Below are 16,897 nucleotides of genomic sequence, written 5' to 3'. Positions count from 1 at the left end.
AGGCCTAGATATGTATCCATACAAAATCTTAACAGTCTTTTTAAAAAATTGCATTGCAGACAGTATGGTAGGAGGACAAGCAAAGAAAGGAAACAGAGAGACGAGAAGAGAAATGGAAAGAAAGGAAGATGTCAGTCAAATGGGCTGCAAACACACACACACTTTTACACAGAAATTGAGGGTGAAAATAGGTTTATATGCCTACTGTAGATATCTATCCATACAAAATCTTAACAGTCTTAAAAAAATACAAGCATAAACAAATACATGCACACAAAAGACACCAATGCACAGAAACACACACCTATACAACATGATCAGTTCATTTTTAATTGCATTGTTTAATTAAATATTCATTCAACTTGCTTTTTAATGAAATACATTTATGGTGTTGCTATGGCACACTAAAGACAATAGTGTCAATTTACTGTTAAAAATAAAATGATATAAGCTGAAATTACCTGTTGTTCTCTTTTTATATTGGCCCATTTTACCTGAACGTTGTGCCGTGGCTCAAGAAGGTACCTGTTGATACTATTTTAAAACTTGACTTTTTCACATTTAAAAAATATAAATACATGCTAATTCCAGTACAATTCCTTTAAATGTAGCTTTTCTTTTAATTAGAAATAAAATGTGTTAAGTGGTCATTTTCGCTTCTCTCACAACTCATCACATGAACGATGTTGCGCAAGACTGCTTTTTTATCTGTAGGTTACGTGGCAGTTTAATTATCTTTACTTGTATCCGTGTTCTTCATTTTGCTACTTCTCTCTTTTGTTAGTTCTAAAATTACGATGTTGCGTTTAGCGTGTATGTATAATAATTGAAGGGGAAAGCGCGCCCTCTGCTGGATTTCTAGTGTAGCTCTTCTTTTCCCACTCACCATTTAATTAAACGAATTTTGTTTTTATTTAGCTTTTTGGCAGATATTTTAGGCAAAATTTGTATATTATACTGTGTCTACTTTACTTAAGTGAAAGTACTTGAACAGCGAATTTTTTCTTGTTTAAAGAAATGAAATACACTAAAAAAGTAATTTCATTGTATCACTGTCAGGCTTGATGGAATCAAAACACAAGTTTTAATATTCATTCGCATCACTTAATATTTTATTATGATGATTTTTTCAAGGTAAAGAACCGAAAGCTGCCATGGAAATAATGGAAATAACACAGGCAATTTTCCTTACTCACTCTTGCTGGAGTTTAATAGGTTATTAATTAACAGGTGTCACATTATTGAATGATTCATGTGGAGAAAAAATGCTTCTATTTAAAGTGATATGAAATTAAAGGATAAACATCTTATTTCAAAATAAACTATAGATGCCCTTTTTCTGTATACAATAGTTTCTTAAGAATACATGTACAGTATGTAGATATAAATATGAACTTTTAAGATACAGTATTTTCATATATATACATCTTTGTACTCATTAATAATAGACTACATAACAACATTAAAGTGAAATATTGCACGGCTCCCACAGTATATATAAATCAGTCTTCAAGTATGCAGATGTCCTTGAGGACAACAAAAATGATTTCTTCCATAAAGAGTTATCTCTCTCTCCTTTCTTCATCATTGGTCCTCCAAGGTAAATAGCTTTAAGTCATAAAAGTTTGTTCCTTTGCCCTCTTCTTGCTATTCTCTCTCCGTCCCCTTCAATGAAAGTTTGGGCTGGCAGAGTTCTAGGCTTTCCTTCATTCCTCCAGCAGAGGGCGCATCAGTGCTGCAGAAGAGACAGAGAGTCAAGTCCCAAAGCTCCTTTAGAATGGCAAGAATGCTAAACACATGCACAGAGCATCGGCCACCTATTTCCTGTCGTATTGCATTAGACCCACACTTTTTTTTTTTTTTTTATATTTGTTTCCAACTGAGAGCACTCCTGTTTTCCACTTTAAGTGACCTGAATCCTTCTCAGTCCAGCCCATCAGGCAGAGGATGGAGAGAAGGATGCTCCAGTTGCTCCTTTGTGCATGAAGAGAGTACACTAACGTTCAGCAAAGGTAGTATCAGAAGTATCTCAGTAAACCGAGCCAATAGAAACCAAAGGCTCAGGACAAACCGCAGAGGTGTTCCCGGGTTGTTCTTTAATGGAGAGATTGAACCCATGCCAGCTTTAGACGGCCTTTGTGGAAAGTTAGCGCAGGGAGGTTTGATGGAACTAACGTCTCCGCCTCCGTCCATAGCCATTTGAGCTGATCTTATCAGCAGGGGCATTGTTCGTCTTTGTGTTGATTATATTCACCAGGTGGGCCAGTTCATGCACTGAGCAGGTGGACAGAACACAGCCCGCTCTTTCCACTCTTTTGACAGAGTAGACTGGTTCTGTACGCTTTACCCTCACACTCCTGGAGAGAAACAGAAAGCAATTAGTTCCCAGCTATAACAGGGAACGTTAGGGAACATTATTTACACATTATTCATGGAACGTTTTTTCCTGGAACTTTTTAGTTGGACATTCATATATGTCTATTCAGTCAAAGAATGTGACATACCTGTGCTGTGGTACAAATGACTCAGGATCGCTGCTCCTTTGTGTCAGCAAAGCTGCTGAGTCGCTCTCGCTCCTCTCGGACAAGCTGTGGACATCTCTCCTCACCCTACCCTGAAGCCAAACACTGAGCCTAGGCGATGACAAGAGAAAGCCATTAGATTTGATTCAAACTCAGGGCACATTGAATGAGATGAGTGGTTCAGTCATGAGCGTACCTTCTCAAACCATCCGTATTCAGAGGTTTTGCACTCGTGATGCTCGGCAGAAGTGCTGTCAGCACACACCACAGGAAAGCCTTCTGAAGCACCGAGTTCATTGTGAATGGAACCTGTGGAAGAATATGCAGAAAGGTAATTAGTCATGTAAAAAGCATGCTTGTTTTCACTTCTCACACCTCATGAGTTCTGAACAAATGTCCAAATGACGTGATCTTCCTGTTCCTGATTGACTCCACACTAGTCATTCATTTATTTTCAAAGTTACACAGAGGTGAAGTTTTGCTCAACCATGTCATTTCCCAGTAGTAAGTCTTATGCTTGCCTGCAGAGTCAAGTGCACCTTTGGTGCAATGATAATGACTTGCCATAAAGTAAATTTTTTGACCTTTGAGGTCACCAAAGCCAAAAATACACAAGTCAGAGTTAACAAACCAAGAAAACATACCTGATAATTTCAGTCGGTCTCTAGAATTCACTCGAAAAGTGGTGATGGTGAAGTCCGTATTATTGTGTATTTCCAAGTAGCATCCAGATCTTGGTTGGCTAGGGATGAGTATTCAGCTGTGACACTGCTAATGGTCTGAGTTTCACAGAAAAACCTGAGTGCTTTATACACTTTACAGGGGGTGGGAAGGGGCGGGAATTGTCTTGAGTGATAGCAGCCACATCCCTGTTCTAAACTAGCCAACAACTTTACATGCCCTGTCTTAAAAGTCTGGAATATAACCCCTGAGAGACATCATTACTTCAGCATTCCTGTAATATTGTTTTTAATTAGATGACACCATTTGTTTTGGTGCCAAATCATTTTCATATCTCCTGCTTGTCTGTATTCACAGGGTCGGAGAGGTTTTGAATTGTAGATGGAAAGATTCATTTACCAGACAAATATGCTTCAGAATCAGCATCTGATGATTAACTTCCTGCGAAGCATCTGGAATGCACATCTAATTGGTGATCGAGTTTATTTGAAATGATGTGACAGGGAGATGTTGTCTTTGGGATAATGACTCCGTACAAGCCCTCACACATTCCAGCCACCTACACATTTTGTTAACAAGTTAGGAATGTGGAATTAATGATTTCTATATCGAGTACAGCTAATATGACACCAGATGCTTTGCCAAAATCATTTGTGAATGAAACATGCCCAAATTTGTAACTGAAGATATGATAATAATACCCGCTCAAATATTTTGCTCACCCCAAAAATATGATTTGGTTCTTCTCTCTCTGGATTGGATGTGTGGCATATTTTTCCTTCCATGGATATATACATAAATTACATTCATTGAATACATTGTATAAACTACACCATTCGAAAGTTTGGGGTTAGTTAGATATGTTTTTAATGTTTTTGAAAGAAGTCTGATCATTTATTTGATCAAAAATACAGTAAAATAATAATATTCTGAAATACTGTTACAATTCAAAATGACTGTTTTAATCCATTTTAATGTGTAATTTATTCCAATGATGGCAAAGCTGAATTTTCTGTATTATTTCCCCGTCTTCAGTGTCCTACAAAAATCATTCTAATATATTGATTAATATACTAATAATACTTATTAGTATTATCAATGGTAAAAACAGTTGTGCTGCTTAATATATTTATGGAAACAATAATAGAAAGATAAAAATAAATATTTTATAACATTATAAATGTCTTTACTGTCATCTAACATGTCCTTGAGTGGAAAAAAAGAGTTAATTTCTCAACATTAAAAAGTTTAACCAGTATTTTTTTATTTTATATACCCAATTTAAAAAAAAAAAAAATTAATAATTAAAATGTCTGTTTTTTTATTTCTTGTTTTTTGTTTTTTGAAGTGCTACTGTTGTACACAGTTGTGTCTGGTCTTTGAAAGCACCATTTCAGCACATTAGACACAATAGAATTGAAAATAAGCTGCGTGACTATGGTAACATGTTAAGTGTCTCAAAAGGTTGCTGGAAATGTTTCCGCCAAGTGAAGACATGCTCAGGGAAGACAAATTTACTCCTACTAGTTTCCATTAAGTTCAACAACACCCAATTCTATATTTAAGCTAGAGCAAAGCCTCTCCCTCTCGTCTTTTTATCTGTAGAAAGTAGAAAGAGTGTCAATTTTTTTAAAAGGTACCGAGTGTTCTGGAACGATAAAACGATAAAGGTGTCTTCCACAGTCTTACAGTCTTGGTGTAAGTGACAAACTGACTGTCTGAATCCATTTGTGGTTTTCTATCGTGCTGCACAAAACTACAGCAGAAGTAGTGAGGGATAGATATAGTGTGGTGATTAGAGGTCAAAATAATACTGTCTCAGGAAGAAAGCTAGAATAAGCCAGAATTGGATTCTAACAGCATCAAAGTATTATGTCCATAGTGAACTTCTTTTGGGGGTCACATGTTTTAATGTAAGCATGACAGCTCAGCTGTGATGTATTTCCTTTTTTCAGTAATAGAGTGATTACATATATGTTAGTCCCCCCTCTGTGTACATTACCAGCTGCTAAATGTGGTTGAAACAGGTTGAAACCAGACTTTGGTTATATCAGTGCTTGAGTGACGACTCCAAAAAGATTGAGGGTGTATTCCAAGCAGATGGGGCAAGTCCCCTAGAGCCATTGTTATTGCAACATCATCAAGTCAATGAATACAGACAGCCACAAATAATTTTAAGCCTCAGGAAGAGAATCTCCTCCATGAAAATGACACATCTCATCACATCCCCATGTCATGACATACATGCTCTCCCGTTTACACTTGCAAATAATGCATCGCGAAACCACCGTGACATTTTATGCAAAATCCGTTCAGTTCTCAGCAAGTTATCTGCTTGGCACTTTCTTTATTACTATCAGGTGTCCTGTATATATTGTATTATATAAGTGGTTTGATGTGATGACATGCTCAGACAGCACATGTTATTTATTTGTTAATAATCTGTGGATCAAAATTAATATTACTCCTCACAGGCTGATTTTATAACCAGCCCCTGGTGGAGATCCAGTGGATTTGATTCAAAACAAGTGGGTCGTATCTTTTTTACTATCAGTCGTTGCATGGTGTGAACTCTGTTTTCGTGCTCAAAGGGAAATCACTAACAGGTTTAGAAGTGTGGTTATTTCAACTCTGTTTCGTGGAAGCGTTTATGTGGCCTGCTGGTTACCACAGTATGTCTGTTTGATTTTAGAGCATTTTTTCTGCTCTGAGAAAAATGATATGATTATATGAGCTAATAATATATGTTTTTAAACAATACATTTATTTCTCTTACCCCATTGTTTGTTCTCTGAAAACAAGGCTTTATTTAGCTTTTTAAGTAAATGTACATTGTTTTAATGATGTTTTGACATTTTAATTAGAAAATGAGACATATACAAAATACAGATTAATAAAATGATTTTGTACAGTGCAACGTTTTTGTTGGCCAACCCAGAAATTAGCAGCTTCCCTCGACAAAAACCCAATAGGATTGGGCTTTAAAGGGGTCATAAACTGCCTTTTTTCATTATTTTGTACTGTTCTCTGAGGTCCACTTATAATGTTATCAAGATTTTTACATCAAAAAACATAATTTCGGCTATTTTCTGTTTTGACCTCTCATCTTTTTGAATAGTTGTGGTGGATTGTAGACTCGATTTAGGTTAAAAACGCATAAATACATAGTACATATTAAAAAAACTGTAATAACAGACCCAGACAAAGCAATAGTGGCCATGCAATAACAACAGACATCAGATCCAATATAATCAGCACAGCATTGTCTTTTAGTTTCCGTTTTTCTGAAAATCCTGGACTGAATTGTGCCTCATTTGAAAATGAATCCACGTTAAAATGAAGTTAACAAAGGACCGGGTTCTTACTGATGTGGCACTTCATTAAAAATAAAAGTTTATTGTTTGGATTCTGTTTTTTGAGTTTTTTAGAAACTTACAGAATGTTCTTTTATAGCACAATAACCTCATATATTAAAAGATCAAGGGAATTTTGATTTGTCAGATCATGACATCTTTAAGGCCCAGTCCTAAATGGCACCCTTAGCTCTTGTGGTCCTTCTTTGGGTTCACACTTTGATGAGGGAATTTTACATAGACTATCAATACCCGTAGTCTGCTTTTTTATTTCACAAGACAAAAAATATAAACATGGAGGCCACAAGTACACATAAATTGTGACATTTAAGATTAAGAATTGTGTTTGCATTGTTGAGTTTTTAGCTGTTTAAAGACTTTAGACTTCAAAATCACATTTTCAAGGATGCATGGCATACTTAACCAAAACCTGAATGTTTTGAAATGCTTAAGAGTCACGCATGCTCTCATAAATGACTTCTAGCAGCTACAAGTCCCAAACTTTCTTTGGAAAACTAGCTTTTAGAAAAACTAGAAGACAACAGGCTAACAGGAACTGTGGATGATCCAAACCCTTTATTTCAGTTAAAAACATCAAAAGGCATTCCAGGTACTTAACTGGCATCTTTCTGGGAAGCATCACTGGAAAGAGGTAAATGACTTTCTGAGGAATTAATTTCTTAATGCAAGTTGTTTGGTAAACTATAAAGTCTATAAATGTTACAGTTTTGGCTGTTCTTGCACTTAACAATGCTTGTCTATTCTCTGTTTTGTGTTTGAGTCACATCATCACTTCAATTCGAAGGCATTTTTGCTCTCTGGAAACACTTACATGTAATCTTCCGTGGCATTTTTCTAGCTATTATTGTCTAGATTTTTATTACTCACAGTTGCTGGTATTGCACAGTTTTGATTGGTCAGTCATTGTGCCTAATCTGATTGTAAAGATGCTGTGGATCACTTATGTCTAGTATGTGAATGTGAAGTGAAGTATTAAAGTAATGATTCTTGGAAATGCAAACATGATTCCCTGATGGTCAACCATCCGTCGTTGTCACAATCATTTTCTGCTGTGCTGGTGCTTGTGTTCTGTCATGCATAGTTGTTTTAGAGCTCATCTGTTGCCATTTGTGACATTATATCGTTGTCATGCAGTTTATAATCATGCTTTTATTGTCTTCTTACAACACTCTCAGAAATAAAGGTGCAAAAGCTGTCACTGGGGCAGTACTTTTTCAAAAAGTACATGTTTGTACCTAAAGGGTTCATTTTGGTAGCTTAAAGGTACATATTAGTACTTAGTGTACATATTTGAACCTAATAGGTACAAAAGGTACTGCCCCACAGTGACAGCTTTTGTACCTTTATTTCTGAGAGTGAAGGATGGACTTTTATGTGGGATAGGATGTGGTAATGAATTAGCCATGCAAAACACTCAATAAACAATGTTTGTTTGTTTGTTATTTATTTCTTGGGCTAAGGTGTCTGAAATCATAAAGAGAACTGTATAGGTATAATGTCCTTAATAGTAAACGCATGAATTGGTTTGCTTGAATTGAGTCCACACACAATTCAAATGATTTGAAATGACAAGTAAATGTTTTCATTGTTGCATTGTTTTTTATTTGCCAGCATTCTCCTGGTCCAGAGGTCCACCTTTTAGTGCTTAGCAGGTTAATAAGTGTCAGAGAAATGCCTGTAATGTATGCCAGCAGAGTTGTGGAGCAGAGATACCAGCGTGGAAACCTACACTGTAAATAGATGTGCTGTGTCCTGAACAGTGTTGGGGAGTAGTTAACTACAAGTAGCAACGCTACTAACTTAACTACATTTTTCAGTAGCTTGGCAGTAGCTCAGTTGCTTTTTAAACAGTGTAGCTTTTCCAGTAGCTAACTACTTTTTGCAGCAAGTAGCGGTGTAGCGCGAGCAAAAGCTACATTGCGTTTTGTCGAGCCTGCGCGAATCAGCGCGATGCAAGGATATTCTTCTTGTTTGATTACAAACTCATTTTTTGCCATTACCGCCACCTGTTGTTTAATCACGCATCTTGCGGCTAACGGTTCACTGACGTACAGAAGTGGGTTGACACACCCATATTATCCATGATGGAGCAAGACGTGGCGGCAGATTTGGAGGATGGAGAAACAACTAACGTTAATTACCCATGGCCTTATTTGTCCAAGTTCATGTCTCTCAAAGAAACGACAAGTAAAGGTTACACTTTTTGTAACAGTCTGAGATATTTGAGTGTTGTGTGTAATAATACTCTTTGAAATCATAATTGTATTGCATTGTTTTAAACACTAAATATTTTACTTAAAACATTCCTCAGACACTTATTCAGTTATTTATAATATACGTTGTTCAAAAAAAATCTAAAGTAGTTTCAATGTAGCTAGCTACTTTTTGATAGTAACTTGTAGTGTAGCTAACTACTTTTCCAAAAGGGTAGCTTGACTGTAGTTTAACTACTTTAACTTACGAGTAGCTTGTAGCTTGTCAAACTACAGTTTCAGAGTAGCTTCCCCAACACTGGTCCTGAAATAATGTGGTTAGTAGTAGAGGTGACTTTTGAAAAAAAAAGTGGGTTCTTCTGGGCTCAGCCATTAGGTAAGGTGCCCTTGTGCCCACCAAGAACATGATAGTGACCACTAGCAATACCCTATAGCAACAAACATTGGCACCAGCAAGCACCTGTCACTTTTTCTTCAGAATTAATATTTACTTAATTTTGTGGATTTTTAAATAAACAAAAGCAACAGAAAATAAATGCTGTTCTTTTGAACTTTCTATTTTCAGGTCTCAGCAAGGCTATGTTACAATGTCTTCCATTGTTATTAGCCAGTTAAATGCAAATTAAGTAAAAACAATCATTTTAATTACAAGACTGAATTAAGTCTATCTGCAAGTAGTTAAAAATGAAGTCAGTTACTTGTGATGACCGTTTTAAGTCATGAAATTACTGAGGCAATGCTCAGATTATCTTTTATTTATGGTGTACTGTGAAGTCTTACGAAGTCACACTCAACCTCCTCAGGGTGTGTTCATTAGAACACTTCCCATTAACCAGCATGTCATGTGACCTGCTCTCAAAGTACTATAAAATATTTTCCACTGCATTTTTAAAAACTGAGTTAATGATATGAGTGATGATACATGCTCCTCCTTATGTAATCTTGATATTGTAGCCAGACTATGTGTCAGTAATCAGGACACAGTAATTCAGATATTTTTCCTTGGCTATGAGCAGCGCATAGTCTAATTTTGCTTTTGGGACTTCTTGTTAGTTATGTCGAGTTTAGTTCTTTGGTTCTTGGCTTGTTATCTTCTTTGTGGTGATATTAGTAGATGTCTGAGTTGCACTACATTAACCCTTACTTTTGCTTATGTAATCTTTATACTAAAGAATCTTTAGACATTGACTCAATGAAACTGATCTTATTTATCTTATACAACAGGAATCACTTCATTTTCAGCCTGCTTTCATGGAGGTCCTTTGCAAGGTTTGCCGCACATGCTAATTGTATCTTATTACCATCAGTACACATTCAAGAGGAAGTTACGAGAAGATTGTCAAAATCAGGTGTTATTTATTTTATTTTATTCACTTAAAATGTTTTTAAGATTAATGGTTAAATCCTGTAACAATGAGTGTTCAGGAAGTAATATGAGACAGCATTCCTAACATTTAGGGTTATTTTGGGGTTACTTGAAAATCTTCCAATCTGCACAACTATAATGACCTAAGACTGACCACTACCCCATACTAATGTTTTAATATTACAAATCATTATTTTTTTCTTCTTCTTCTTCTTAATATTATTATTATTCAGTATTTTATTCATATCAGCAGGATCTAAGCCATAAAATGTTTCCAGTAAAAGCCTGTTGGCCCTTCGTGAATAACACCTCATCTATGAAAAGTGCGGCATGTGTTTTAAGCACAAAAGTCTGAATAGATGGGATTCCAGTTATCTGTGTTTTTCCTTGTAGTTTAAACTTACTGAGAACATAGAAGCACTGCACACATGCATGTATAATGTTTAAACAAGTGTTACATGTTCCCTGGAGCTACACCTGCTTTGTCAGACATTCAGTCAAATACAGTAACATTGCCATACGTGTGTTGGATCTTTAAAGGAATAATTAGCCCAAAAATCTAAATAGCTAAAAAAAAAAAACTTCTTCATCTGACCTGATTGGAGAAATAGCATTATATTACTTGCTCACCAATGGATTCTCTGCAGTGAATGGGTGCCATGAGATTAATCCACAAGTAATTCACAGTCCATCAATTAACTTCTTGTGAAGCAAAAAGCTTCAACAAGACGTTTTTAATTCGCAGGTAATATATGAGTCCTCTATCCATAATATTGCTTTCTACAGTGAAAGAGTTGTGTCGTCTGAATCGGGAGAGAAATATGCACAGATCAAACACTTGTTTACAAGGGAAAACAGTTTTAAATAAATATGTCGGTGGAACCTTATTGATGGATTTGCTTCTTACAAACTTGCAACTTCTCAAGATGTTAACTGATGGACTGAGTCTTGTGGATTATTGTGATGATTTTATCAGCTGTTTGGACTCATTCTGATGGCACCCATTCACTCTAGAGGATCAATTGGTGAGCTGGTGTGATTTAATATTATATTTCTCCAGAGGTTGAGTACATTTTAAGCAAATGTTAATTTAGGGGTAAACAATTCCTTTAAGGAATTTGCAATCTGTTTGCATTGCAAAGTCATTCATGCATGATTAGTTAGCTCGTGTAGTTTTAATTGCCGAAAATTCAGCAAAAAAAAAAAAAAAAATCTTCTCAGAATGCAAACAATCCTGGCATTTTTGATCAGCCATAGAAACCTGTGTTTGTGCATTCCTAACTTCTGACCATGAAATTAATTAGGCCCCACAGAGAACCCCTGAACATCCATCTGCAAATGGGCCACGCTGGATGTGCCACACGGTCCAGGGACAGCTTCATCAGAGCTTCTCACCAAACAGATGGAGATCTGCTGAATTTGGTTTCGAAACCCAAATTTCATTATTTCTGACACCTTTCACTATTTGGAGAAGAAAACGTTTGCTCCGATCTGTTGCCCCTGTCAATCCAACACATGGCTGATCAGATAATATACTGGTTGGCTTTTATCTGTTTACCTCTCATTTTATGAATTTATGAGTACCCGTGTTATGGTGCATTTGTCCATAAATTGTTGGATTAAAATGTGTGTGGGCTGCTGCCAATAGATTCTTGTTTGTTGAAAACATAAATGATTGATGCTTCGCTTGGCCTGTGTCAAGCACAAAACTTCACTCCGTGAAGATGAGATGGGTTTGTGCATGTGAATTATTTTAGCACTTACTTCATAATGTACTTTGTGTTAACTGTCCCTTTACTATTCATTCTTAATCTGTGACCGCATTCCCTGTTCACATCTTGATTTAATCCAATTCTGTCCTTAATTTATGATCCTCCAGATGAATTTTGACTCAGCACTTCAGAATGTCTGCATGTTTATTTAGCGCACGTGAACCACGGTCACTCTGGGATTAAGTTTGTTTTTTTAGTGTCAGAAGGTCAGACTGTTTACTTGTCAGCAAAATAAGATTTTTTTTACTTGTCAGAATTATTAAGAACAGGTTTTTTAAATGACATCCTTTTTTATTTCTCCTTTTGGTGTAACTAGATTTGTACACAAACTGCATTAAAGAGTAGTCAAATGAAGCTTGATGTTGTGCAAACATTAGATCATGTTTAATTGTTGGAAGGCTTTACCGTATAAAAAGCAAATGGTCACAGCTGCTAAAGGAGTTTGCAATTTTTATTAGGAAAGAACATTTGAATTTTCTTTTTTTCTTTTTTTTATACATGTCCAGAATTCACTTAATTAGCACTATAAGCCACAAATAAAGTAAAAATAATTAAAAACAACAATCACTTTTTATTAAATCAAAATTCTGTCATCATTATCTCATTCCAAAATGGTATGACTGGAATTGTTTTATTTTTAATGGTGTATGGCATTTTCAAACTTTCTTGTATTGACAAAAAATACATATATTCAAAATATTTTTGTGTTCCACAGAAGAAACTTTAAGTCAAACAGGTTTGGAACGATATGAGTAAATGATGACAGAATACTCATTTTTGGGTGAAATATCCTTGCTCTGAAAAGATGCTCTTAAAATGCATTCGATGTTAAAGCATCTTGACAATAAGTTGTGTTTTTGAGACCGCATATATGCTTATGAGACCGCATATCATACAATATGGTATGAGTGTTACAATTTGAGTTTTAAAGTCATATATGACTTTAAAACTCATATTGTTACACCCATACCATATTGTATAAAACACTTGCATCATTGTGTAAATTATGGATATTTAATTGGAAAACATTTGAGGTTCTCCCATCATCCATCGTCAAACGTGACTGGCTTTGAAACCCCAGCTCTAAGTTTATAGAGTCAGGTGGAGTCATCTTGTAATTAAAAAGCTGCATTGCACATGTACGTTTGAAATGCAAAACATGTGCTTAGTGGCTATTTTTCAGTCATTACACTAATATGTTGTGATTGCTTTGAAATGCAACATAGCTGTAGATGCATCTTGTTTATCCCCCAGATATGATTTGGCTGAAATGAGACCGCAGATACTGTTAGAACATGTGTGACCAATCAGAATTACCTCGTGTGCATGGAATGTATGGCATTTATAGTGACTCTGGTGTCAGAAGTCAAATGAATGGCAAGCTGCAGCACAGAATGTATTTAACTCTTAAAGGACTCTTTTTACAGATGCATATAGTTGTTTTGTACAGCAGTCCTTTTTGGATTCACACATTCTGTGTTCAGTGCAATTTAAACTCAATGGACAGCACTTATGGCATAATGTGATTACCATTAGTTTAGACTCCTTTTCTTTAACAAAATAGATCTGGGTTACAGTTAGGCACTTGCAATGGAAGTGAATGGGAGCTATTTTTTTAAGGTTAATGTCCAGTTTTTAAACACCATAAACCTCAAAATGAACGTAGAATTGATGAGAGCAACTTTACAGCTCTAATAATGAACTATGAATTAACTAGGAATATTCCATTAACATAGAAATATGAATATAAATATAAATGTTTGCTTGTTATATACTTCAGTTTTTATCACAAAAGCAGCTTGCTGACCGTGATCTCTTTCCGTGCTGAAAATCTTTGTTGACTTAACACTTTGTACTGTTTTGTTGCTGTGAATACAAGACATCCATCAGTGGGGTTGGCGGTTGATCTGCAGAGCATAAGTGAGCGCAGCCTATAGCCTGCAGCAACGAGACTGTTTCCTTATGAGTTCCTTGTGGATTAAGGGGGGTCTGCAGGCTCGTGCCATTTTCTGACACCATGCCAGAGATAAGCACCGCTTATTGGAGTCAGAGCAGAGAGACGCGGGACCTCTTAACTGCTTCAGCCCTACTGGCTCCAGCCAAGCAAATTGTCGCTACATCATCTATGAAGCATCTGTGCACTTTTTGGATTAAATAGGGCTATAAAAATCATTCAGATGTTCACAACCTTCCGAGTTCCGAGTATATGTTTGCTAGGAATAATACTTTGGTGCCCTGCCATATAATGCTATCTCTAAATGATTTTTATGTTAGTATTTACTGAAATTGTGGGACACAAAAGATGTTTTGAAAGGCTTTCAAAACATCTCGTTTTGTGTTCCAGAAATACTCTAAATAATGTCTTTCAGTGTATGGACAAAAAACACTTTAACATTTTTCAAAAAATTATTATTATTATTATTTTGTGGTGCACAGTAGAAAGAAAATTTGAAACGACTTGAGTTTGAGTAAATGATGACTGAAATTTCACTTGAATTGCTAGTTTGACATCCTTAGTAAAAAAAAACAAGTAATATATTTAAAATACAATTATTTCATACCAAGTATATTTCAAATCTAGTAACATAATTCCTGACATATCACTCAAGACTTACTGTTATAAAAAATTATAATTAAACTTTATATCTTTTAATAATATCTGTCTTTAAATGCAAGATATTTAAAGTGTACCTAAGGTATACTTGCAATAGCTCCACTTGCACAATCAAATATATTTCAGTATATTCTTTAGTTGTATTTCAGCACTACTTCCGCACAATTAAAGTGCATTAAGTGCATTAGTTATATATATATATATAACTTTTTTTTTTTTTAAACATATTGTACCATAATAGAGCAAGGTTATATGCAATAGCATAAATCCTAAAACTGCCGTAAAACTGACAAGAACAACTTTACAGCTTATATACACGATACACAATAATAAACATGATTTTTATTTTATGCTAATCAAATTTATGCCACAAATACTGTTGACTGAGCTTAACTTAGTAGTTGGACAATGCATCTGTAACAACACAGTTAGTTGTTATTTATTTAGTTCATAACAACCAGCAATATATTTTACAGCATTTAGTATATGAACCTTTGTTAATACTAGTTAATAAAAATACAATCAATCTGGAACAGATGATTTTTTAAATGTAAAAATTTACATTAACAAATATAAATAAATCTTTGTTCTAAAGTGTTGTTCATTGTTAGTTCATGTTAGCTAATGTAGTTAACAAATGAAATCTTATTGTTACCATTATATCTTCAAGCTTCAAGTTAAATAAACAAGACTTTGCTGTATTTTAACAGCTGTATGGTGTCTAAAGCCAACAAATGAAGAATGCATCTCTCTCCTTGTGGGACCATGCATGCATATAAATAAATAAATAAAAACTGTGACTAATAAAAAACATTAATCAATGCCAACTGCTATAAATCAGAGTGTGTTGGTGTAGACCCCCTTATTTGAACTGAACTGAGAATCAAATCATACTTTTTTTGTTTATATGAATTCTAATACCTTGAGCAAACAGGGTGTGATCAAAGCATGTAATTTGCATGGGCTTCCATTTTGTTTCCATGGTTACGCCCTAACACATGCACAGACAAACAGTGTCGGGAACGCAAGCTGTAACCGTAACACCTGCACACCCTAATCCCAAAACTGGAGTCATCTGTATTTGTACGTATCATATTACCCATGTTTTCTAGATCCGCGCTTCAACATAATACAAATATCTGTGTGTTCTCAATGTAGCAACAGCAACAATAAAAACATCCTGACAAACAAAATCAGCACTAACAACTGGCTCTTCTGCCGATGAATCACAATGTTGATGGGATAAATAGCAGTAATCATTCCATATTTTATATGGCTCGACTAGAAAATGGGGATACAGCTGTGAATGACAACAGACAGACATGGGACAGTTTCAAACATCGGACACCCTCTCTGGTTCGAGTTCGACCTTCATTCCACCAGGTCCAAAGGGTATCATAAAAAGACCAAAAAGACCATTAAGATACATTTTTACGGTTATGCGGCTGGATTTTGAGTAAATATGTAGGAAGAGCTTAGCAGGATTTCAGGTGGATGATTTTTCCTGAGGCCTCTGGTGTATTTTGAAATGTTTTAATGATGAGTCAAAAGTCATGTGAGTTAAAGTGATAAATCGTGCATATTATGTATCTAAGGGTTGTGACTATTCCCATTTGGCATTTGAAAAGCCATTCAGATATTGCAAAAGAGTATCAGTCACATGACAAGATGCTTTTGAGCTGTGTGTTAGAGCACATGACAGACAGGTTTAGAGCTGTATGTATAAAAGCAGCGCGTTTATGACGATACTTTAAGCACTAAGAAGAAACCGCAAGGTTTATGTTAAAGAATGGGAGAGTTATCAGTGGGAAAACATAAATGTTATGTTAGTAAGGTTGCCAATCATGTGCCATGTTAAATAAGATGGAGCGGTTGTCATCCTTCTAATGTTTGTTAAACAATCTCAGAGCCAGCTAATTTAATTCACAACAGTCCTCTGGAATCTCAAAAATAATTACTTCACCCCCCACGGCCCACGAGATAATTGCATTTGATTTGCATTCATTTTGGAAAATGAAAAACAAAATCGGAATCTAAGAACAACCGCTGTGCCTGAATGTGTGTGTGTGTGTGTGTGTGTTTCAGTTGGAATGTAAATGTTTGATAGAACAGGGGCCAATATGGGGACAACAGATGAGCATTTTCTTCTTTTTGAATTTTATCTCTATCTGAGTGGGGTCAAAAAATAGACCAGGAAATAAACAATGTTGACAGGTTTTGAATAAAAGACATAAATTTAAGAAGAAATATTTAAGATTCAACACAATTTTAAGTGTGATCATTTTACAAAAGCACAAGATGCCCTTTGGATCATCTTAAAGTATGCTGGAGAACATGATCATCAGGTTTTGGAGT

At 35.5% G+C, this 16,897-nt stretch overlaps 1 protein-coding gene across 2 annotated transcripts; it reads right to left on the bottom strand.

The window, feature by feature from the left end:
• Positions 1–1,092: 1,092 nt before the first annotated feature.
• admb (adrenomedullin b) lies at positions 1,093–4,480 on the bottom strand. 2 transcript variants are annotated; one of them, XM_079373882.1, is made up of 4 exons: positions 3,167–3,303; positions 2,719–2,831; positions 2,505–2,633; positions 1,093–2,357 (listed from the first exon to the last, which is right to left on the bottom strand). In XM_079373882.1, exons 2-4 carry the CDS (start codon positions 2,817–2,819, stop codon positions 2,171–2,173), a joined length of 417 nt encoding a protein of 138 aa, XP_079230008.1. In that variant the 5' UTR covers positions 2,820–2,831; positions 3,167–3,303; the 3' UTR covers positions 1,093–2,170. The 2 variants fall into 2 exon arrangements, with proteins under 2 accessions (XP_079230008.1, XP_079230009.1); XM_079373883.1 differs by having other exon boundaries at positions 1,187–2,357; positions 2,719–4,480.
• Positions 4,481–16,897: the final 12,417 nt, after the last annotated feature.

This window comes from Barbus barbus (assembly GCF_936440315.1).
Source record: "Barbus barbus genome assembly, chromosome: 23".
NCBI classification, from domain to species: domain Eukaryota; kingdom Metazoa; phylum Chordata; class Actinopteri; order Cypriniformes; family Cyprinidae; genus Barbus; species Barbus barbus.
Note: the sequence above shows the minus strand (reverse complement) of the source record. Positions and strands in the feature narration are given on the sequence as shown.